At 40.5% G+C, this 26,275-nt stretch overlaps 1 protein-coding gene across 3 annotated transcripts; it reads right to left on the bottom strand.

The window, feature by feature from the left end:
- Positions 1-945: 945 nt before the first annotated feature.
- On the bottom strand, positions 946-11,800 carry LOC148343140 (14-3-3 protein beta/alpha-1-like). Of its 3 annotated transcripts, none has more exons than XM_088315975.1 (6): positions 11,634-11,800; positions 10,711-11,085; positions 3,863-3,983; positions 3,411-3,574; positions 3,234-3,329; positions 946-1,973 (listed from the first exon to the last, which is right to left on the bottom strand). In XM_088315975.1, exons 2-6 carry the CDS (start codon positions 11,002-11,004, stop codon positions 1,899-1,901), a joined length of 750 nt encoding a protein of 249 aa, XP_088172101.1. In that variant the 5' UTR covers positions 11,005-11,085; positions 11,634-11,800; the 3' UTR covers positions 946-1,898. The 3 variants fall into 3 exon arrangements, with proteins under 3 accessions (XP_088172101.1, XP_088172115.1, XP_088172111.1); XM_088315989.1 differs by having other exon boundaries at positions 11,638-11,781; XM_088315985.1 differs by having other exon boundaries at positions 10,711-11,133; positions 11,634-11,774.
- Positions 11,801-26,275: the final 14,475 nt, after the last annotated feature.

The raw sequence follows: 26,275 nt of genomic DNA, 5'->3' as shown, positions 1-26,275 counted from the left end.
CATCCGCCCACTGTGACATGACTGCGTGGTATCTGTCACCAGTCTAGAGATTACTGTGTCAGCGGGAAATGTTTTTTCTCATTGATGGGATCATTAACACTCGTCTTTTTTGAATGTTTTAATTTGAAACGGTGAAGCTATGAATTATAACGCATGGTAAACTCCGTATTACGCCAGCTTTTATAGGACAAAACTAAAAAAAAGGAATGTGTGCGCTGAATAAAAAAAAGTTGAAATAAATGTAAAAAATGCGTTAGTGGCACATACAATACAACACAACTTTATACAATATAATACAACTTTATTTATATAGCGCATTCCACAACAGATGTATCAAAGTTATATAAAGCCAGTTGATCTAAATTTGGTGTTGATAGTATAAGTTTTCAAAACACAATCTAATCTCTATGGGGTAAGAGTGGGTTTTTATCTATAGTAAATTTTGAATTCATTTTGAAAAGCAAATTATGTTCCCCATTTACAATTAACACTTAAAACGCACTTTCCACATCGTGGCTGAAAGCGACCAATCATGGCTCAGCTTGCAAGCGTCACATGAACCGTGATTGGTTATCTGGCTGGGGAGCAGATTTTACTTGACGGCAAGTGGGAAAATGTAGTTTTATTAAAGGTGTTAACTGTACATGGAATAAAAGTTATAAAATTATTTATGGACAAACTATTACTTTTACAGCTGAATAAGTATCCTTTTTATAATTCTCAATAAGCCTCGGAAACAAGCTGTGCACTGTATTCCCACAATTGAAATTCATTGTTGGTCCCATAGACATGGATGCGTGGTTGTCTTCCATGTCCATCGTTTGCAAACCAGTCCAGCGTTTGCTTGGCTCGGCAGAATCTCTCTCATCACAATTCAGGAAAATGATGGATACTGCTAAACTGAGATCAAGTACAATGCAGAAAATACTAGAAGCACACACAGCATGGTTTATAAAATGATTTATTCATGTTAACATAGCTGTTACACAGGGATTCAAACGGTTCCACAAGGCTTTAGGGGACTACGATTGAATGAATAGCAAAACAATAGTGGTCCAAATCTCTAATGACAATCACTGGACAAACAGACCACCCTCTTTTAGGGTGTGTACGAACCTGCATTGAAAAATATTAAACTTGACACTTTAACTTGTGTTACAGCATTTGTTCCCATTCCAGTGTAATATCTCAAGAGACATGCAATGACAGAATTGTCTTCATCTTCCCATTTAAAAGGTCCCGATGTATCAGTCAAGTTCCCCGCTAACGCCCCTCCCCCCTCCCCCAAACAGACATGCTTCAGTGAAAGAGTGGCATCAATAAGTGTGGATTAATCCAATGGGGTACTACTAAGTATTTGCTGCCAGCATGCATGGAACACTGGCATTCCCTGCAGCATGAAAACTATTTGAAGTGGAATTTCAGACGCTGTAACCGTACCACAATTGTTTCATTTTTTTATTCATTTATTTGTTTTTTAGACAGAGCAGGAAAAGGAACCCAAGATAACCTGGAAATTAAATCTTCCTCAGAGGATAAACTTCCAGTTGTTCGATGAAAGGACTTTGAGGGTTTCTGCCTCTAACTTTAGGAAAAGAGCATAATACCATGTCAAGCTATCAATACTTTTCTACAGCTGAAATTGCACATACTGAAAGGCCAGGACACAAACCAAAGGAATGGAGGGTTTTACTTTTACAAGTCATCCTAAAGTTTTCTCTTCTTTTCTTCTCCAATTATTTATTTATTTATTTTTTTTTTTTTAATCATGATTATATTATTTTTTCCAGCAATGGGTTTCATTGGAAGAATGTTGGATTGGAGCAATAAGGAATGACCGATGTGTAAAAAGTTTTTTTTTTTTTTTTTTTTTTTTTTTGGAGGCCAAGGACTTTCTTCTAGTTCTCAGTTTCGCCGCCGTCACCTCTTTCACCGGCATCGCCCTCCTCACCAGCGGTGTCTGATGTCCATAGCTGAGGAGAGGTAAACAAGACAATTTGCATTTTAAACAAAATCCAACTTGACTGTGCAGTTCTCAGGCAACATTGCATTGAATATCTTCAGAAACTTTGTCATTATGCTAACAATTTAGCGCTATATGCTTTAGTGTAACAAATTGCACCTTAGTACTACTTTGTTCAGGCTACGCACAAGTTATTACAGTGTTATATATTATTCCAAGGTTGAATGGTTTAAAAGTTGTACAATTTGGAGTACAGACAGCATGTCTCTGGTAGTGTTTTGTCGTTTGTCACACGGTTCGACCAGCAGTTTATTAAAAAAATTTTTTTTTTTTTTTTTAAATTCCCCAAATTTCCAAGGGCCAGCACATCGCCGGAGCCAATCCATGTCAAACACTACACGCGGTGGACGCCGCTGTTCTGACGTTGTCGCTTCAGCAACCGGTCAGACGGGACAGATTTGAGGAAAAATCTGATTGCAATCAGATATGGCTGCAGTCTGAATGCAGGCCTCTTGTCTCACGAGTCTTCAATTTTTACTTAACTGCGTTTTGTTAATGAACCACAAAAAGTTGAGTATATTACAAACTATAACACAGATAATTACAAGCAACTGCCTGTGGCATGGCATCATCTTGCTTTCACTTTTACAGACAATTTATAGGTTTGCGGATTTTAAGCTTCAGATAACTTGATAGCTGGAGATCCAAACGGCCATATACTTATTGCAGTTTACAACAGCACCTAATAACAGAATTTCTAACTCCATTTTAATCCACCACTGTGGCTGAAATAAACAGGTGCGCCCGTTCCAAGAACGCAAAGCTGCCCTTCCGAACTTGATATTTACTACGTGAAACGGGATTTAACCTTACTTGCGTCACAGACAGGGTTTCGCCTTCTGTGAAGCGGCCGACTTCCTCACTAGTGCGTTATTTTTGCCCACTAAATTCCACAATACGGTATTGGTGCAAACCCAGTCTCTGTTATGGAATGTCACGCAAAGTGAAGTAGAGGAAATCTGATATTTTGGTTTTATGGATCGGACTTGTTCTAATACAAAAAAAAAAAATTCTTGAAAAAAAATCCAGAGAATCGGACCACCACGAAATCGGTAATTCCTTTAATTTGAAGACAATCATCCTGGAACACGAGGATTGTCAATAGGCAAGATTGCATTTCATAAAAAAATGTGACATTTGAAGTCTGCTGCTAAAAGTGAGCTGGCGTTAGTAGGGTTTATTTTGTGTGACGTGAGGGGAGGACACTCACTGTCAGATTGTCTCTGAGGAGCTGCATGATGAGGGTGCTGTCTTTGTAGGATTCCTCGTTTAGTTTGTCAAGCTGTGAGATAGCCTCGTCGAACGCCTGCAAGCAAAATGGAGAATGGAAAAAGTCGAACGAAAACTGTCTCAATGAGCGGACAACGGCGCGAGGTTGAGCACAAACCTTTTTAGCGAGATCACAAGCTCTTTCAGGAGAGTTGAGGATCTCGTAAAAGAAGACCGAAAAGTTAAGAGCCAGACCCAAGCGGATGGGATGTGTGGGTTCCATGTCCACATTACTGATGTCAGACGCTTCTTGGTATGCCTGCTGGGAGCACTCGATGGTCTCTGGTGAATAAACAAACACGCAATTCAGATTCATGAACCACTACCGCTGTACAAAAGCCTCCCCCTTTGATCAACAACAGATCAATTGTAGCACATTACGCGACATGGTGAACCAGTCAATCAGAAAGAAAAATGCTGATGGGTCAAATCAGACCATTACAGTTAGAGTAGATGTTTGTGTGGGAAGTTGAGTCAGCAAGCACCCAGTACTGCTCTACCTTCTTAAAATGAGGCCGTGTAATCATTTGAATATGTGCAAGTCATAAAAGTAAAATGCAATACACTTACTTGTTTTCTTATCTCCGGAGGCAACTTCAGCGAGATATCTAAAGTAGTCCCCCTTCATCTTTAGGTAAAAAACTTTGCTCTCTTGTTTGGATTTCGGAATTAAATGCCGATCCAGCAGTGCCTGTTGGAGGGGGGGGGGGGGAGGGGGGGGGGTTCAGTTAGATTCAGAGACACTAACAGAAAATAAAATAAAAATTCAATCCTACTCAATGTGATATCTGACGTCAGGGAGAACATTCACAGAAACATTTGATCATAATAATAATAATAATAATAATATTCCCTTTATTAGTCCCACAATGGGGAAATTCGAGATTCGAACCCAGGCCTCCTGGGGAGACTGGGTCCTGAACGCGGCGCCTTAGACCACTCGGCCATCCTGGCTAGATAGCCTTAGCCCTAAATATACACATGCCAGCAAATATTTGAGATGCATAACTCTAGATGGCGGAAAACTGCATGCGTCAAGCTATTTGTGACTTCCACTTCAAGATTACTGTGGAACTACGCAAGTATAGAAAACAGGGGGCTAACAAAAACCAACAATGTTGAAGTAGTGCAATGGGTATAGCACCAATCAGGATCATCCGCTTTCTGTGGCAAAGTACGTGATTGACATGCCCATCAATGCCTTTCATTGACAACCCGCTGCGGAACATCCTCTTCCCTGTTCCTTAAAAGGAAAGTACTAAAAGAACCCGTTAGTCTAAACAATTCTATTCTGACTGATATTGCGTTGGTGCAGTATGAATTATGTAGGAAGAGCCACCCGTTTTAACCATCTCGGGGGCGGCCATTTTGCCGCTTGCTGTCGACTGAAAATGACAGCGCCTTAAGTAGGGATGGGCAAGTCTAGTTCTCAAGGGCCTGTATGATTAATGTTTTCATGCATCTCCGCCAACACAGACTCAAATCATCAGAACCAGTGACTGACTCAAAATTCAATTTTGTTGTTTCTACACTGTCAATTTGAAAAAAATGCCAGTTTTGTATAAGGATAGAAATTTGATACACAGTGTTGCAATTAAATAAAAACAGATTAATCCATCCATGATCCATGTAAATTATCCTCATGAGGGTCACAGGCCTGCTAAAGCCTATCCCAGCAGTGTTCGGGCAGTAGGCGAGGTTACACCCTCCAACTTGTTGCCAGCCAATCGCAAGACACAGATCAACTACCATTCACAATCACACCACACCTCGGGACAATAGCAAGTGAACATTTCACCTAAAGGGTCTTAAATTAAAAAATATGCAGGTAATGTATGTGATTAGTATCAGCTGCATAAAACCCTGATCGAAGCATCCCTAGTTATAACCTTTGAGGCTACATATTTGGGCACACAAACAAGACTCTTAAGATATTCTTTATCCTGCCCAAAATGGAAATCTCAGCAGCTTCCAAGTCAGTCTAAGTGTGTATGTCTATTATACCACCTCCTGGTGGCTAAAGCTTATACGAACAGTTCAATGCCATTTTAAAGATAAATTTTATAGTTTTCTGTTACAAAAACGGAAGTTAAGATCCACATCAGTTTCTGTTGTACAAAACTGCGGCATCAGGATCCTAGCAAAAGAACCACATTTTCCCAAATTCTCCTTAAACAGAGTCCAATACCTGTGGGTATAAACAATTGCTATCATCACAACAGCGCTGGAGACCCACCTTGCAAACAACATTTTTGGGTCGCACCTTTAAAGAGTTCTATTTCACATCGGTGCCATACTGTGCCATTTCAGGAAAGGCTATTTAGCTCCAAATTTGGAAAATTAACATTCAGCTCCGGTGTCATTGTCTTTCGTAGAGAACAGCGACAAAAAGGGAGGAACATAAGTAATAAGGTTATCTTTTACGGGCATTAACCCAAAAAAAAAAAAATTGTGCTTAAGGTGTGCCTTTCACAACGTGAAGTATATGTGATGAAACAATTTTTGTGGTAGGAAGTAGGGCTGGGCGATATGACCTAAAATCAATATCGTGGTAAATTGGGCAATTTTACCTCGATAACGATAAATGCACGATAAATTCCCCCTGAGGACCAAAATCAAAATAAATGCAGGAAATGCATATTAACTGTTTTTTATTGACCAACTGGTACACATTACTTTCAGTGAAAAATAAAAGTACAAAAACCATTTGTATAAACATTCCAAATAGCTTGCTTTGCATGATTTGAACAATGTCACAAAGAACAGGAGCAAAAGGGTACCTCTCACAAAAAAATTTTCTGCAAATAGATTGTGCCGAGATGCTGTAATGCCATTTGCAAAGGCCTAAATTTGTGTAAAGGTATCTTGTAAACAATATAAATAATGCCATGTGCAAAGGAGCTAGTCACCTGTAAAAAAAAATGCCAAATGGAATGAAAAAAATGTCAATGGAATGCCAGTGCCAAATAAACAAGTGTGCTTCATCAGGAAAATGCCGTCTCGAGTACGCTGGTGCGCGGTCGCCACTTGTCGTCTATGTAATGCACATTCAGGCTCAAACAGGGATGCATGTTGTGACTCGACCACAACATGTGGATGCAAAATGCTCGACATGTCTTCGTTCCCGTCCCAATTTTGTCCATATTGGGAAGTCCTGTTTGCGACAAATATTTTCGTACCTCTTGTCGGCTACGTTCATGAGGCGTTTAAATCCTGTGCGCTCCACTGTAACTAGAGGAGCTCCATCTTTAGCTATGTGCCAGGCTATCGCGTCCACCTCTGAGACGTTGTCTCGTATGGTGTCGCCTCCGTTATGGGCTGTTGTCACTTGTCCAACCTTGCTTCTCACTTTGAACTTTTAGCACAAGCTCCAAGTCAACAGCATGGTTGTGTTGTGGGTGGTGAAAAAGAAAAGGTTGGACACGCTGTTTTGGTGCTTACGATGCACTTTGTAGTCCATGTTCTTTTGCTTAAACATCGTCTTTATGGAACCCAAAACCTTTCCAAACGACAGATGTCGAATTTCTTTTCGGGACAAGCGCGACAGGAACAATTTCAACTAACGTTACTTCGTCTTCAGCCGTGTCAGCCGCTTCTGAATTTGAATCGCCAGCTACGAACGCGTCTTGTTTACATTCTTGTTCAGAAGGGTGGGGTCACGTGACGACACGCGCTGTAGCCGTCTTAAAGGGGCATGAACATCGCCGCCGACAGAAAAGACTTCTTTTTCCTTTTTTAGACACCGCATTTACCGACATGGGCAAAATGATGTCGGTCATTGTAATACATTTCGGTAACGGTAAATTTTCGGTTTATCGCCCAGCCCTAGTAGGAAGTAGAGGCAGTAATGTTTGAGGGCTGCAGATTCATTTTACACCAATACCTTTTGTATATTGTGGGGTAAAGTGCTGCTGCCCACGTTTCAAATTATGAGATGGATCCAGTTTTAGGAAGAGAAGCTCATGAATCAACTTTAACAGTGGCTTAAGCGATAGTATAGCGGACACCCGCTAATTGAAGGGAAGCGGGACCGGGCCGGCATGCAAATTACGAAAATCTGTGTATAATTGATACCCAGTTTAACAGCATAAAAACAATAATTCAAATTACCCCCAAAATTGGAGTCAAAAAGGCTACAGCTCCAATAAGCTTTTTCCACAAAAGCGGGAAAATTTTTTCCTCTCTCCTTCCAAAAGGCAGTAAAGGCAAAATGTTAGGAACTCAGAGCCTTATGTCCTCTATAAATAACATTTTGCCCAAGGTGGATTCCAGCTCCAACATCAAATCGTAACCTGTGATTGCCCTCTAGGATACGGCATAAAGCCTTTCAATGGAGAAAATGTGTCCTGCTTCAATTAAAGCACGGAGCAGATTAACCATCTGTGAACCACCATAAACCTCATACCTAATGAGGAAAAAAGGAGGTTTGGATTCAAAGCCTTGGCAGGAAGAAAGTGTCCTCGTCTGAGCCAAATCCCTCCCGGCAGCCACTCCCAAGTCACGTCCACAAGCCACCATTGGCTTGGTCAGAACATGCACACGGCTCATGTGCCGAGCATTCCTTTGCCCCGCAAGCGGCACACAAAAGACAAGAGGAGGGATGCTCTCTTCACAGTTCTTTCACACAAAGCTCTGATTTCAGTCACTGGCCCTCACGAAAGAGTGCAAACAGCGTCACCAGATGAAGCGTCCAACTAGTCGCGAGCCTGACTCAATTCGCACGTCCGACAAGAATTTGTCTTCAGGCATCGAGGACTTCTTAAAATTGAATTGGACAGTAACTGAGAAAAGGCAGCTAGGGATACACTGAAATTTGGGGGGAATACACAAGAATGACACGATTAAATTACAAACGCAATGTAACTTAAGTGTGTGTGCGTGTGTTGGGGGGGGGGGGGGGGTAATTGCAAATTCATCTCAATCGTTATGCACTCACCAGTTAAAATATTTTATTAGAAACTCTATATGGACTATACGGAATTATTGCATCATCACATTTCCAGTTTTGTGCACCCGTGTAAGTACCTGTACTCAGCATCAAATCACATTTTGTTGAATCTGCTCGACAAATAGAGTTTTGGGAGATGGGGAAAGAAAGAGAACGAACTGCGGCAAGTCTGACTGCTGCGTTTACATTTCTGTGGGAATTTTGACGATGACCTGTTAAAATTACAACTTTCAGACCATTACATTTTTCCCCTCCTAATTTCAGCCCCTTAAAATATTTTTGCCAAAATGTAGCCTCAACACTGCTTTGTACAAAAGATAACAGTCAAATGAATCAACTTTTTAGGCGCCATCCATTCCAACCACACCAAAATTACACCCTCAGCGTGTCAGACTTGCGAACTGGGGGCTACAATCTCCAAACCACTACTGCATATTGCAAGATGAACACAAATTCACCAAGTTAGCAGTAAGAAAAAACTTCAGATCCAAGCAAGGTTCAGGTAAGCAACCAAGTCTGCCACGCATCTTTAGTCGATCCTCCCTCCCAACCAGCATTGTCTAAGAGATTTATTATTTGAGAGAAAGTTAGCAACCCGGAAGGCTTCTGCAGGCAAGTTGAGGCCTGAGGAGAGACACACCCTACAACACTCAGCAGAAGAAACAAAAGGCTGAGTCACTGGCAGGGAACATGCATGCTGAAAGTGAACAGCCCCTGCGGTGTCTCAGTCAGACAGTAGCCCAGGGACATAACTGGAATCTTCCAACCAGATCGCCGCTAATCCACTATCAAGGCAGGATGGAAATAATGCAAAACAGAATCCCTGCTGCTGCGATAGATTAATCAAGAAGTGAAAGCATGGCCCCGCCCACTCAGTCAATCCAGGCTTGGTACTAGTTGAAATGTAGGCCAAAGTCATTAGCTTAAAAACATGGCCCCTCTGAAATGTATCCTGCTAAACTAGTGGGAACCGTTTGTGCATGTCAATTATTGCACACGGCTTGTCACATTAGCCATTTATCTGCCAGGTTAGACTATGAGATTTGCATAGAAGGGTTAAGGTAGTGTCTCAATTGTAGTGGAACCTCTGAAGCCCCAAAACCCATCACTGTGTGTCATCATGCAAATGCACCATGACCTGAGCTCCATCAGAATTTAACAGCTCATTTCCACAAGCGCTATGTGTGGTGCCACCCTCTTGAGGGTAAACGAGAATAAAGTGCGACATTAAACCAAAACTTGAACTAATGTGAGAGACACGTCCAAGACGAGCGATGCAATCAATTACATTTAATAATAAACATCGGACCGCAATGATCTGAGGCAAATAAATGCACTTTCACGCATTACAGAAATTTTTATAAAATGCCACTAGGTGACAGCGTTACTGTGCTGTTTGTCTGTTGAGCACCATCAAAGGTACCAAAATTTTACTATGTTTGAAAATTCAACATTTCATTTAGTCCCCACACTTAATGGTAAAATGTCCCTGAAAACATTGACTCCGTAGTTAACATCAGTTTGCACTTTTATTTAATTCTCAGGGAATTCTTAAATGTAAACAATCTGGAAGTCAGCCAGCATTTGAGAACCGATTGGCTGTGACTTTCTGCTATAAAAAATAAATACTTTGATGACCTTATCAGTTGACACACACAGTGACGCAATAACATTGTATCCCAAAATCTTGATTCCAGTAAGGCAGAAGCAGTGGGAGCAGCACTACATAACACTTCCTGGTACTCCCCAGCATGAAAAGCCCTCTTTACACAACTCGAGCCAACAGGAAAGAGGGTGACAGCATTTGACACAAAACGGGACTGAAATAGCAAACCGAGTTCACTGCAACGTGCTACGAAATAGGCCTCAGATTATGTACATTGAACACACCTAGAGACAAGTGAAATCTCAGAAGCCAATTCAAATGAAAGAGATGGAATGATTGCCCTGCGGCATTTGAGTTTGCCACGAATTACAGCACAACCTTCCGACCAGCAATTGCAAACCACTCAGGAATGTTAGCGAATCCTGTCACTGGGGTTAAAAAAAAAAAAAAAAAAGTTCAATATTTTATAAAAACTAATATGAATTGAGACTAGTAGTGAATCCCCTGTACTTGGATGAGCTGCACATTTAGTTCTTTAATCAAGTTTGAACTGGTTAAGAAATGCAGTCATCGTGAAGCCTTATTTTGGGGAGTATACACACAATTTGGTTTTCTTACGGGATGAAATCAGTATCAAATGACCTGCAATCTTTCTATGCATTTACCTAAAATGCTATGAGATGTGAAATGGGAGAACCTTTGATGTAGGTGTACCCAATTATTTGACCAGTTTATGTATCTTTTCATCTCTTTGCTCCTCTGAAGCTAAGTTGGCGGGTGACTCACCAAATGGACTCTGGTATTTTAAATTATATATCATGCCTGGCTCTCTGGTAATTTAAGATAAAAAAGGAGGCCACGTACCAAAACGTTCTCGCAGATCTCTTGCAGCTCCTTCTCTACTTTCTCCCGGTATTCCTTAACCAGCTGCAGCTTCTTCTCGCAGGTATCAGACTTGGCTTCGATGCTGGAGAGCACCCTCCATGAGGACCGACGGGCCCCCACCACGTTCTTGTAGGCGACGGACAGCAGGTTCCTCTCCTCGTTCAGCAGTTCTTCGTCCTGCTCCGTGACCACCTTCATGCAGTCGGCCATGTCGTCGTAACGCTCGGCCTGCTCTGCCAGCTTGGCCTTCTGGAGAAGATCCGACTTATCCATAGTTTTTTTCTTGTATATTTGATTGGGGAGCGATGGATCAGACAACACGGACGGGGTCGAGCGAGAGTCGAGGACTGTGAACTGGGAGTGGAATAAGGAGTGGCGTTATTTCCACCGCGGCGTGACAGGCTGAGAAAAATGATCACATTTGGAAAAAAAGCACACACCCTATTAAAACAATTGAAATCCAGTAGCTACAATTTATCGTAAGCAAAAACGACGTCAACGTTTTAAGTGCATCTATGTCGCCTTGCAGTACCCAATTGCGCTTTAACGCGATTACGTAACTGTCACTTCGTGTAATATAACGGACGGGATGACTTTATCTCGTTATAAAATGAGATTCTAGCACCGAAAAGGGAAGTCTCAAATGGCCAAGTTGAGTCACGACGGTACCGCAGCCCGCCACAAAGCGGTCTGGAGAGGCTAGCTAGCTACGAAAGCTAGCCGAGAAGCCAAAGCTGCAGGTTTAAGCTAACGGTAGCGGGCCACTCCTATCAATGAAAAAGTGTCACCGAAAGCGCAGCTCACAAAAAATGTAGAGCGACCTATTTGATCACAGTGGCTACCAGAAAGAAATATTAAACGCTCACTAGAACGCACACAATAAAACAGTCGACGTATCTCACCTACAGAAGTCCGAATTCGCTTCACAAATGGGTCCGATTCGATGGATTGGGCAGAAAGGCAAAGAACAAGCAGCGGCAGCTAAAGTCCAACTGAACTTGATTAAAGGAGGGCGGATTATCTAGAGCGACTCTCCAATTGTAAATCGCTATCTCTTTTGAATGATGGGTGCTTTTTGTAGCACCGGCGAATGGACATCGAGCGCGGGGGTGAGAGGCGGGACATCAAAGGATAGTTTGACGGACTGGAACGCTGCAGCGGCTGGTTGCACGGGGTTTCCTCCAATTAGAGCAAGGGCGATGACGTCACCGCGTTGCCGTGGTGATATTGGTCCAATCGTTCTCTACTTTGGTACGACGTGTGGACACTATAGGCGGGCGTGGCACGATCACACACACTCAAAAGCACAATGCCATTTTATTCATCTTTTATTTTAATCCCTTTTCCCTTAAATGAGCATTTATTAGTAAGGAAAGCGCAACGACGTCCATTTAATGGTAATATACTTATTTTAATCATCAAAAAATGGTTGTACTTACTTACGTACTTACTGTCAGTCATTCATGGGGGATATGGCTTTTGAAAAAGATTATTGTTGCTCTCCTTATACAAATTCAAACCCTCCTGCCCTGACTTTTGAACTCACTTCTTATCCCCCACCCTTCATTAGTCATAGGAAGGCATACTGACAAGCCACTGAGGCCATGGAAAGGAGCTGGCTCGCATAGTGTAAAACGCGTCACTTTAAGACGATGTACATGGCAGAATTGACTGCTATTATATTGTGTTTTTGTATGTGATACTGGTGGCATCAAGTGGACTTAGTAAATTGCCGTTGAAGGCCCAGGTGCCAAACTCACGGCCCGCTGCGGGCTCATACTGATATGATTTTGATGACAACTTATAAGTACAGTGGCAATTTCAACTTTCTTCTTCTCCAAGCCAGACCACCTTCCTATCCGATGGGACGTGATCATGGAGACTTTCCAGCACACACACTGTGAAGTAGGCCAGAGGACACCGAAACTGCAACATTTGCCCTCAACAGGAAAGAACATAAAGGCTAACATCCTGTTCGCAACCAAATGAAACTAGGCCCCTCTCTCTCTCTCTCTCGCTTTCTGTTCTTTTTGCATTAACAGAATCACATTTGCCTTCCAGTCTAGGAAGTAAGACATCTATTTCGGTCACAAGAAGCAGCATTCTCAGTTATAGAGTGTCTTGTCCACAGTAGGCCAGATGGCTAGAAATAGCAATATTAATAGGATAGGAAATCCCACGGCATCAGCTCTAGATTTGAGCCACTCCAGTTGATATTAGCGAGCGGCACACATTCTCTAGCTCATGCAGATACAATGTGGGAAACATTTTTTGAATGCTGAGCATGAAAATATTCAACTAAGTGAAAATCAACCGAAAAACACAATAAAGAAGCTGTACATCAATCTCATTTTACATTTTGGTGTTCATAAGTACTTCCTATCGAAAGCATTGCTATACTATATAATGGAGCCACAAAATTTGAGAGTCCTGAGGTCTTACGCTCGAGAAAAGCTGCAGAACAATGTGTAATGTCTTTCAAAACCTCATTTTATATCTCAACAAGGGGGATTACAAGAAGAAAATGGACATGATACAACGTTGATCTAGATGGAGTGAAGATGTTCAGGCTAAAGAGACAATGAAATCCAGACAACGCAGTTAGCTGCTAGCACTAGCGGCTAACATTAGCCACTACCTTGTACTAGCTCCTAGCGAGCTATTAGTCTAGCGTTCTGTAACATTGCTTGTTTATAAAGTAGACAAGGGAGAACGTCTTATTGTCTCAAGAAATGTGTGGTTTTCTTACAAGAAATGTTGTTTCAAATTGTAAACGAATGGGAAGCAGACCAACATCCTGGAATGGAATTTCCATGTCTGAACCTTTCTTGTGTTTTCAACACACCAAACATGATGTGGAGCGAGTATTGTATTCCACGTCAAAACTGATACTGTAAAATTACGATGCTTAAGAAAATGTGAGTGGAAGTCTGTCACATGGCATTTAAGCCTTTTGTTCTTCAACTCACTACGCCTCTCTCACCTATAATTAAAGCTAATTAAAACAAACTTACTCGGCACATTCAAACACAAATGCAAGCCCGCAGGCCCGGATACAAACAAAGAGCCCTGCAGGTTTGTAAATGTGTACATTTAAGTGTAGTCCACAGCTGCTTTAGCATGAATAATACACAACCCTATACAAAGAATGTACTACATGCCTTCAAGCAGACCCTGAGGACGTGCTTACTCCACCTGCCAATCAACTCTGCGCACCTTTTTCCGCAGTCCCATGCATGCGACATGCTGCAGAGCTGCAGCACTGGCTACCTCAGAGCTGCCAAGCATCACTGCGCCCGTCTGCAGCCCTATACAAGCCCCACCCCCCTCCCGATCTGAGAAGAAAGCGTGAGGTCCAACCAATGCTTTTACCATTACATTGGTTTTTTTTTTTCCTCTGCTGCAGCAGATAAACTGCAATGACAATCAATTATTGATGGGCGGTAATTACCCTCACAGCCGCACTGGCCGAGTCAGCGGCAGAGCTATTGGTCCAGTGAAAGATCAGTGCTGATGCTGAACGAAAGGAAAAGAGACAATCCATTGTTGATTGGGATGCCATTTTGTTACTGTGACTCCATTAATCCGCTGAGTGAGAAATGCAAGACCATCTCAGCACAGATAAAAATAAAAGAAACAATGACCGTGACTCGTATATTAAATGAATATTCACTTTTAAAATGAACTAAAATGCTTTCTAAGCAGTTCTAGCTTCCAAAATGCCAGCCTAAATTCAAAGTCAAGTCATCCGCCACAATGATTGCTTCTGAGGGCCAACTAAAAATAAAATCAAAGCTAAGCAAGACATTGATATTGATGAACTGTAGCCTTTGAACAACTGTTAGCTAACGGCTACGTTCGCCGTGAGACGGTGGCCAATTGCATCATAAGAAGGCCGCGGGCAAAGAATCTGTTTCTGTGCCGCTTCTTCAACGGTTCATCAAAATATGTCCGTACACAAACTTGGTCCGTGGTGCAAAAAAAGATTTAGACCGCTGCCCTAAAGAACTGTCCTAAGTAAGCTAGTTGATCACAGCATCCCAAACTGCAAGTCAGAAGTAGGCAATTCATTTTTTGGAACGAGCCATGCAAGAAATTAGCATTTTTGACTCAACTTCCCCTTTAAGTCCATAAATGGACCCCAACTCTAGGTTTGACCGTCATCAAAGTTTAAAATAAGTACACGTTAAATGTTTTTAAGCTAACGTCTTCTTGCACTGGCATGACAACTGAAGTGTATCCTTCATCCTCTTTCTCCACGTCGCCATACACTTTTGTCACAGGTCATTAGAGCAGAAGAAAGTTGAGAACATGTTTTATTTCGTACAGTTAATACAAGTGTCCATTTGAACTAATTAATTATATTTAACTTTCGAAGTGCTTGATCATCTAACTGAGACTGCTTAATGTTGACTCAACATGTAGCGAAAGTGTGGAGGCATGAAAACAGCACAGGAGTGTGAAACATCCCACAACGGATGGCAAAAGCTGTTGAGATTCAACCTTGTTGTAGCAGAGTTAGGCAATGGTGTGGAGGAGGAATGAAAGTGTTACACAACAGTATTCCCATCCAAAGTGGGAGACTTTCTCTTTCAGTTAGCGACGTCTCTTCCTTGTTTCATGTTCACCCCCTCCTCGATGTGGACCCCACCAGAAAATGTATCAGCAAAATTTCTTTGGGCTTGGACGATACATGTCTGAATCACGATCGTTGACTAAGAGCGCAGTCATATCCACCTCCCCTCCCCTCTTTCTTCCACGCAAGCCTCTCCCTTCCTTCTTTCTCTTGTGTGAGGTAAAACGCAATGGCAAATTTGCTTTCAAGTTTCTACGACACTCCCTGTGGTTCTACTACGGACTTGTCTTCCCTCAGCAACGGGGCACCAGTGAGAGTGGTTAATGCTTAAATCTATTTGCCACATACAGACCTGGAGATGGCCATAATTGCAGGGCAACTGTGCACAATAGCGCCGTTACCATGTTGGCTTCTTTGAGTCATCAGTGGGCAGTGGGACTGCAACTATGCAATAGAAAGAAAGGTTGCTGCTTGGAAATGGAAGGCATACTATGACAGCAGACTTGACACAAGTTTAAGATTGGCAACTGGAGTTTTGTTATGTCCGTTTTATAAACAGTTGAGCTTGTTCTCACTCAGGTTGGTTGTAAGCTTGAGGCCATCCCAGCCAACTTTGGGCAAGAGGCAACTGGATCGGTTGCTTGCCAATTGCAATGTAAAAAAACCCAAAAAAAACAAACAAAAGAAAAAATCACAATTTGCATTATTTTTATCAGGCCTAAAGCAATAATTTAAGTTGGAAAAACGTTTTTTGTAAACATTTATTCTTTATTTGTTGTGAAGTGCAGTAAAGTTGTTTTTTACAACAACAAAATTTAAAAAATATTTAGTTGAAATGCCAACCTTAAAAAATTTTGCTTTGAAAATTTGGAGTTCAGACATTTTCTTTTGAAATGTATTGGCAAACTATTCCGATGTGCCTTCACACCTGAACTTAGAAAACAATTCCAGCCGTTGTTAATTGAGCGATATAAATAAAGTTGTAATGAATTGTATTGTATTATGAGGAAGACCGTACTTGGTGAGTTCACAACACCGTATTCTGTGTTCTTTATATTGAGAAACAGGCCAAGTTTCTTAAGTAATGACCTGATAAACTCGGCTAGTTGACAATCTATAACAAAAGAGCCACTTTGACGCAGTGACTTTCGGTGTTAGCACAGATTAGCATTAGCTAGTAGTGTTACCAGCATTTGCTTCTGATCATGATTTTACAATGTTCGTCTAAATTGTTGACACAGAGATAAGGGGCAATTGTGTTTGTGGATGTCATGTGTCACACCGTTGTATAATTGAGAAGTGTGATTTAGTGGCTTGGTGATGAAATGGAATCTTTCAGGGCACGAGCTTTCACTGTGTATGGGAGGAATATGGTTATATGCCAGTGTTGGTTTATAATAATAATTTACAGTACTTTATTGCTCCGTGAAGTTGTTGTCTAGTATAGTATGCCTCTTTTAACACGCAGGACAATGACCTCTGTTTCAACCGATGACTGTTTTTACATGGAAATGATAATAGTGTCATATGCAAAAACCTCCACTTGGAAATCTCATGTCGAATTTTTTCATACTCCAAAAATGTTAACGACGTCCCAAACCAAACTATTATTTTCTATTTTCAGTTGAAGCGTTATGCGGCAAAGATCTTTGTTTTGTGTTTCACTATGTCATCTAATTCCCAGTGTGGACCAGTGAGCTCGAGCTCTCCCAGTCCTGGCCAGGGGGGCTTTTGGCTCCTGCAGCAGAATGGTGATGTCAGCAGGCTGCAGACTCAATTATTCACCAGCATGCCTCATTTCCAATGGATTTATTGACTGACAAGTTTGGAGCATATTTCCAGTGCACCCCTGGCGATGCATTCACATATTCGCTATTGTTTTGTTCTCTATAACAGCATAATATAGTATTATGCTATACAATGAAATAATAGCATAATCAAAATGTAATTCGTGATGTTGTTACCAAGCATCATCTACACAGTCGGACTGGACTGGTCCCATCGGTTTGTGTGAGTTATTAATCCGAGCGGCTTTGTAGGCCGACACCAGCAGAAGGTCACAGCACGTGCTGCTATCATTCCGCAGCCCTACGCAAGATTGCGGTGGCTGTTACGTAACGCAAATGCGAGGGCAAATTCAACGATTCTGATAGTTCTCTCACTATCACACACCCACTTGCTGAAAAAAAAAAAAAACACACATCTTCGCCCACACTGTTCTGCATTTTTACAGTTTGTGTAAAATGGATTGTGCCATCTCTTTACATGAGTCTGCCGAAGTGGTCGCAGCGCTCCCTGTCTTTCGTGGGCTGGTCTCGCATGCCTCCGGGGCACCGATTGGCACAGAAGACAAAGTTAGTAACAGAGAGATGGCTCGTGTGGGGGTGGGCCGGGTGGCTCACACTGGAGACAGCGGCTCTGTGCAGCAGGTAAAAGAGGTCACGCCATGGCAGTAAGGTGAATGCAAATTGCCACGAGAAATATGGTGCTCTTATCTCTTGTTTGAACATCACAGTACTGTTACTTTTATGGCAGTGTTGCGTAATCTCTGGAGATAATGGAGGAGCGCTTTCTGACACTGATAATGTGTCAACGGCACATTACTGGAAATTGTAATGTTGATGTATTTATGTCTTCGGACAAAGAGGTTATTTGTTTATGTGCAACTTCCTGTTGGCAACCTGGATTTTTTTTATGGTTATATAAAAGTTTGGTGATAATCCAAGAATGAAACAATCAACTTCAGAGATGTTAAATTTGTATTTTGCTGAATATAGTAGAAATATTTTTACCAGGTTTATCAGATTTGGACAAAGGGCATTGATCATCTCTTTCCTAATGGCTTTTTTGGGGGGGGGTTAACATATAATAAAATAAAAAACAATTCCATTGGAAACAATAATACTTTTGAAATATTTTCAATTTTTTTTCAAATTATCTACTTTGAATAATTGGGCAACATGCATCAAAATTTACATGCATTCAAACTTCTTTTGATAGGCAAAAGATAAAGGAAATGATCAGGTAATAAATTAATAACTTAATAAGTGAGATTAAATAAAACAGCAACAGAAATGCTGAATATTTTCAATACAGTTTCAATTACACGACGTAGCCTGCCTCATTCAAATTGGTTTATAATGCAAATTTCGTTAACAATATATATTAAAAACATGAAATGTAAAATAAATAAGAAATACAATTTGTATCTGAATTGAAAAAAATAATGCGCATACATGAACATATTTTGAACTTTTTTTTGCTATACATTCATTTATTTTCATCAAAAAAATTATAAAATTCTTTTCAATTGCATATATGTTATATTCATTCAAATGATTTGATAATGGTAATTCAATAAAAATGATATATTCAAAATGTGAAATATTGGGAAAAAATGAGTTTTTACTTTTCAATCCAGTTTTATCTGATTTGAACCTACTTTTAGACACTTTATGCTTCACCCAGACTTGATCCAGACTAAATATTTTATCGCGAATCTCACTGAACATGCTCACATGCTTCTATCTCTGTCACATCTCATCGCATCAGCTTGTAATTTTCTGTGCTTCTTTTATAGTCTTATTTCCAGCTATATATCGTTCACTTGCATCTAAATAGGTTGTACCTTCATCTATCAATTCATCTTTTTTCTACATTCCCCATCAACACGATCATCACGGCTGAGCCTATCCCAGTTGACTGAGCGAGAGGCGGAGCTACACTTTGGGTGCCAGCCAATCACAAGCACTAATCAACCATTCACTTTCACAACTCAAGACAGTTTTCAATTAACCTACTATAAGAATTATATGAGAAAACGCCCTGCCTTCATCTGGCTATCCATAAATCCAGAGATCTACCAAACTGTTTATTCTTTGCAGAGTTACTCTCATAAGTTACTAATATTTGAAGCCTTGGTGTAAAATCTGTCCTCTTTTGGGTGTTATTCAAAGTCCACTTGCAGTAAAATCTATATTTGCTCCAGGCGTCGAGCCAGGACGGCTACTAATATCCTGCTGTGTCTATAAACACACAAAGGATATCCCTGGAGGAAGTACCACCTCGTATGTCCTGCTCGCAACAGGAAGGATTCATTTCCCAAATATGGACACAGCTTCCCCTTTCATTCAATAACAGGATTGTGTAGTGTAACTTTTGACCTTGTAAAGAGGGTTGAAAAAAAAAAACATCAGCTATGTTCTCTTTGTAAAGTATGACAAAGAGAATTTTGAATCAAGACCGTGAGCAATCTTGCCCTATCTATACTAAACATTTTTTTCTTGCTTTCATGAAAGTGCTTGTTGAAGGCCTCCTCTCCTCCCCTCCCAAGGTGACCTCACTCAGTTATAATGCAGCAGCGCTCGTCTACCCCCCTCCCTCCGCGTATGTGCCATGTATCCTCCATCTGCTGCTCTGCTCTTCTTAAAAGCCTTCTTTTTTTACTACGCACAAGCACAGGAGACCACGAAACTGTTTAGATCTGTTACACTCTAGAATATGCTTTGGTTTTGTTGTATGAATAAAATCAGATTTACATTTGAAACATTTTGACGTTTGAACAGAGTTTTTTGACTATTACTATTTATTAACCTACTCACTGCTAGCCCAGGTAAAATGAATGTACTTTTTGGCTTACATATCCGCCAATGGCAGCAAATAGGTTCTAAGTGCAATGGATCCTGGATTATATTTTTGGGGTGACAAAGTGAAATAACTTGTTTGAAATAATTAATTCAGAATTAATGACGAGAATGAGTCTTTCCAAGTTAACCATGGATGAGAGGCAGGGTACATCCCGGACTGCTCAATCAATCCCAAATCACCGTATGACAATTTTTGGGGGGAAAATATTGTAGAAAATACACCCAAAATTGTCTTTTCATTGGACTGGAGAAGTGGAATTTCCCTTGCTAAATGTGCATAGACTGTTCTACAAGTTTCACCTTCTTTAGCATTATTCATACAATGTATCATACATCTTTTTCCCCCTGTCAAAATCACTCCATAGTGAATATTTAATTAATGTTTAGTCGGCAATTCCCAGACCTATGGTAGCTAATATTATGACAAAATGGCTGCTGCTTGAAGGCTCACTGAAATGGTATTGCATATAAATATATTAGGAAGAGCCATCCATGTTTTATACCGCTTTACCTGTGAAGAGTCACGTGATGCTGTCGCCACAACTCACACCCAGACACTCCCACGCAGACAAATCTAACCGTCAAAGGTAGTGGTGCCAAGTCCCGTCCTTCTCCCTCATCTAACACACCTGATTCAAAAAGTCAGCCAACCCGACTGCATCTTATGATGTCACATACTAGGCCACACCCCTAAAAGACATACATTCCTCACACAAATCTTTGTGCAATAGTCACGCTTTGTAAAACCATTTTATTTCTTTAAATTGTGTTACATTGTGTTTTTTATTTGGGTCTTGAACTATTTGGCAAAAAATACAATACAGCATGTATTGTGGAGTCAGCAGTTGAGCTCTGATGAGTGCGCTCATACACAAAGCTTATTTGCGTTGTCAGTTATTGCTCTCAAATTGAGTGTAACGTAAAACAAATGTGAGCTTTTTGCACACTCAGACGTCGTGATTCTTCTCTGGCGAAAGCTCCTTTCTTCTCGCGGCACGTCACTCTCCCACACCCAGACTTTGACTGTTGCCATGGAAACCAAGGATAGTTGGGGGGGGGAGAAGTCGCTCAGCGTGTAACCTTTGCACAACGAGGTCAGACGAGGTGGATGGCAGAAGAGTGTTGTCACCGCCATGTAGACAGAGTGGTTGCTTTAGTCAGACAAAAAAGTGGAAGATTAAAAAAGGGCGAGTCAGCGTCTTGTCTTGATTGCGCATTCATTTCTTGTTACGTCTTTGTGTGTGTGTTTGTGTGCGTGTGCTTGTTCATGCTAAGATGCATCATTAGTCATTAGTTTCAATTAAGATCAAAAGGTTCAGTGCCTTAAAAAATTTAATGTTAGATTAGTATTCATTAATTTGTCTGAGTGTTGTAATGAAATGGTATCTTGATTATATTTATTTATTTATGTTTTGAGGATTAATTTTTGTTAATGTAGTTTTTCATTAGATTAGTTGAACTTTTGTTTGAGTCAGGGCCAAAATGGTTGTCATGTTAAATAATTTTCCTTTGATTCCCTGAAATAACATTTTGCAGTGAAATATTGCCATTAAACTTCATTTATTTATTGTGTAATATCTTGGATAAAAATATGAATAAGAAAATAATGATGGTACATAAACAAGGAATTTTTTTTAAATGAATCCATGTGTGGCATTTATTTTTATTTATCTATTTATGTAATTTTTTAAAAAATGTTATTATCTAAATTAATATTTTCATATCAACTGGCACCACGGAATCAGCAAAATAATATTCAAAGTTGATTTGAAGCACAAATACTAAGTTATCTATAAAAGAAAAAGTCCCAAATTAAATTTATCTAGGCCTAAAAAAACTAAATGTGGAAGTTATTACAATCTCATTTCATTCGGCCATTCATCCTGCCATCTATTCCATTATCCAAGCCGCTTATCCTCACGAGGGCTGCGGTGGTGATGGAGCTTATCCCAGCTGTCTTCGGGTATTGGGCGCGGTGCCCCCTGAATTGGTTGCCAACAGCGGACACAAAGACAAACAACCAGCCACACTCGCAGTCACACCTAGGGACAATTAGAGTGATCAGTTAATATACCACACATTCTTCATGGAACGAGGGAGGAAACCGAAGTACCCAGAGAAAACCCACTAATTCTTGTATTAAAGCGGCACAATTAGGTCGTAGTTTGTCTAACTGCCTCACTGTTATGAGGTTCTGTGTTCAAATCTGATTAGGTGTGTTTGCACGTTCTACCTGTACAGATTCATTAAAAAATCTAAATGTCCATTGATGTGAATGTGACTGGTTGTTTGACTATATGTGCCCTATCATTTATTGCCACCCAAAATCACCCATGAACCAAATTGGGTATAGAAAATGGATGGATGCTAACATAAAGTGTAAATACGGGCATTTTAAGACTTTTGTCCTGACTGCCTGCTATTTGAAGAGCAAAGCCATATTAGTAAATGTAATTATTTTCTCATTTCAAATAGGGAAGTTGATTCAAATAATATTGTGGTGGATCATATGAATCCCACCCTAGTTATGTTGATGAATGCATCCAACGTCCCTTCTCCCCGTCTCATCACGTCCTTATGGCGCCTTGCCTGTGAACACGTTCCCAGTGCAGTTTCCATGGCAACTGCTGGCATGCTGCCGTTACCAAACCCCTACAATATTTGATACGTTGCAAACCCCTGCAATTCTTGAATTGTATTCACCACACTGTTCCCTGCCTTCTTACATTTTCTACATTAAAATTCCGAGCTGCAGACTGTATTCATATATCGATGTGAGGGGAGCATGCTAACAAGGACGACGGAACGTTGGATGATGACGATGTGAACTAAAGTTTTTCTTTTTATCCTAAAACAGCTTCCTTAACTAGAATCCTGCGTCGCATTGTACAATCCTGGTCAATGAATGCACCTTTTGAATTATTTGTTGTTGAATTGTGGAAGGCACGGTGGATGACCGGTTAGCACGATGGCCTCACAGTGCAGAGGTTGTGGGTTTGATTCCGGCTCGGGCCTTCCTGTGTGGAGTTTGCATATTCTCCCGGTGCCTGCGTGGGTTTCCTCCGGGTACTCCGGTTTCCTCTCACATTCCAAAAACATGCATGGCACGTTGATTGGACACTCTAAATTGCCCGTAAGTATGTATGAGAGCGCGGATGGTTGTGTGTCTGTGTGTGCCCTGCGATTGGTTGGCAACCAGTTCAGGTTGTCCCCCGCCTACTGCCCGAAGACACCTGGGATAGGCTCCAGCACCCTCCGCCACCCTTGTGAGGGGAAGCGGTACAGATAATGGATGGATATTTCCCCTAATAAAAGAAATCGCCATTACTTGACTGGTCCGTATTAGAAGGAAGAAAAAGAACAAGAAAACACACAAAATATTGTGATAAAACCGCAATCGATGATGTTATGATCGCAAATGAAAACGAGCAGTAGAGCAAATCTGCAATTCTCAAACCGCAAAGAAGAGCGAGGGAACACTATACGGGAGCATTTGTTTGCAGGAGGATGGGATTTGCTGAACTTCCTGTCTTTATGTCCTGCTTCCTGTTTCCTCTCCTCCATGGATCCATGCATGTATCCATCCGTCCGCTTCATGTTTTCCTAAACCTTGCTTTGCCTTCCAGCCCTTGTTTTAATTTTTCAGCTCACCTTTGTCTCTACAGTGGCAATTTAGGACTTATGTGGCCAAATGTGGATGTTCACTTTACAGCATATTAATACACACACGCACACACACGCGCGCACACGCATACTCACAATGACTGAGAAATTTCAGACAGCTCAACGTGTCTTTTTAATATAGAGCAATATACACTGATCTCCTCCACTTTCATGCAAATGTTTTCTTGTAGGACAGTGTGATTCCCTGCCATCATTCATTCGATTGTGACTTTTAATAAAAGAAAAATGATAGCTGGCTGGGCCTCTTTTGCTCAGAGGCCTTGTATAAAAAGTGTCTTCATATAATTTGCAGCATTCACAAAACAACAAGAGTGCGTGTGTGCGTGTGTGTGTGACACGTTCATGTACTGCTGAATATTTCACCATATTGCAATCCCCGTTTGAGTGGTCTGCACTGGGCAACACTAACGTATTCTTATATGTGCTTCTTCTTTTTTTTGCTCTCACTTGTCATCGTGAAGTGCTATTGATGTTTCCGCATGTGTAAAGCAGCGGCAGTTGGTGCCCTCAGGTGAAGGATGTGGCTGATCATCATGGCGAGTTTTTCCTTTATTTGGGGGTTAATGAACCCTTCTAAAACCTTGATGTGATGTCTAAAAATAACTCCCATGCAGATTCAAGGAGATCCAATACAAAGGCTGTATAATTAATTACTCCTTTACAAAGATACTCTGGATCACTTTTTCATGAAGCCTGTTGGAGATGTATTCATTTATTATTATTATTGTGGATGTAGTTGCACCTTTATTGAAGCTGGTAAGTTATCTTGTACCTAGTAAAGCGTCGTGATATATGTTTAAAAATTAGCAGTCATTTACAGCTACGGAGATATCGATTACACCCATAAAGACTTTATGATATCTTTTTGTGTGAGCGGCAGGGTACATCCTGGACTGGTCACCTTTCAATCATACCTGTGGGAGGAAACCGAAGTTTCTGGAGAAAAAGGTGTGAAATTGTTTTTCTATACCATTTCTCTCTCTCTCTCTCTCTCTCTCTCTCTCTCTCTCTCTCTCTTTCTTTCTCTCTCTCTCACTCTCTCTCTCTCTCTCTCTCTCTCTCTCTCTCTCTCTCTCTAAACTTTCACCACCCCTTGAACTGAGCCTACACTGCTCTCTTGTGGCGAATAGACCACAGTGTCACACTGACAGAAAATGTGACATGTACATGTTCTCCAGTCGCGTCATTCGAGACCCAAATATCGCCTGTCAATCACTCAGTCTGTCTGAAAATCTGACCGGAGATAAATGTTAAAGTAGGAGGTCAGTGTTCAAAACTGCTTGTTGAGATGGCCAATAAAATTTCTTGATGACGAATATAGAATGTTTACACAACCATCCGGATTTTGGAATCCATCAGAAAGTGAAACCGCAGACCTTCATTTGGACACTAACGAAAGAGCATTTTTCATTCTTATCATCTCTTACACCAACAAGACATTCAAGACATGAAAAAACTAAATTAATATCATTTACAAAATTACCTAAATAGAAATAGTTGAAGTGTCATATAAAGTTTTATACTTTGGTTGCAGTGGTGTAGAAATGCAATGCTGCATAATGGGAGTTGGTTTTAATATTATTTTTTTTATTTCACAAATTACTGAGAAAAAAAATAACCAGCAACTGTCACAAAAAAGAGTTCAAGTTATGTTCTTAAGAATAATTCTATATGCAATTTACCTGATCGATGAATGTTTTATTGCAAAGTGAATGAACATCACAAACTGGTGACAAATCAGGGACTCATTATGGCAAATTTAGATGAAACTTATTCTCTCACCCAACCTTTTTAGTAGTAACTTGTTCGTGTCATGGAGGAGTATTTGTCACATAAACATAGTGACAAATGTTTATCCAAAGGGTCTTTTCTCAAATATGAATTTCGCTGCTCCCGATCATCTCCAAGCAGCAGCAGCAACGGTTGTCTTGAAGACAACAGAAACTGGCACAGGCTTCTACATGTCCTATGCTGACTGTATCAACCACAAACAAGTCAAGTCCGACACTGCGTGTGTGTACGTGTTAAGTGTGTGGCGATGATTATTACTCGACTGGTCGCAAAAATTACATTTGTTAAATGTCTCACATGTTCAGCAAATATGGTTATGCAGCAACATTTATTTATGAGAAAACTTTTATTTAAACGTTTTTACACAAAGCACCATTTAAAAAAAGATATCACCATTTATGTCCAGATTATAAATCAGGTAGCCTAGTAGGTCTAAGATATATTTATTATATTTGTAAGTCACTGATAGCATTATTCACAATTGGAAAGTTAATAATGCCCTTCAATTAAAACATATTGCAAATAAATATTTTATTTTTCACAACAAACAGTTATCTAAGAACAAGTGCCAATGTTTTGAGCATCAAAGTAAAATACCACTGAATGGCCAACGAGTGATAAAATCCAATCAAAATGGAGTATTTGAGTTTCCATTCCATACGTTTTAGAGAAACACATTCCTGCAATGTTACAATTTTGTGCTATTGTTTTTGCCAATTTTTTAAATTAACCCCAATTGTGCACAGATTTCTGTTTTCATTACATAAGTGTATTTGAAAAATAATATTTTTTATGTACGGGGATCAAAAACTGAATACTAAGAAAGATTATCTTCTTTTTTTCATTT

This window comes from Idiotropiscis lumnitzeri, chromosome 1 (genome assembly GCF_059441095.1).
Source record: "Idiotropiscis lumnitzeri isolate Australia: NSW breed Sydney's pygmy pipehorse chromosome 1, RoL_Ilum_1.0, whole genome shotgun sequence".
NCBI classification, from domain to species: Eukaryota; Metazoa; Chordata; class Actinopteri; order Syngnathiformes; family Syngnathidae; genus Idiotropiscis; species Idiotropiscis lumnitzeri.
This window is presented reverse-complemented; position numbering and strand designations above follow the sequence as displayed.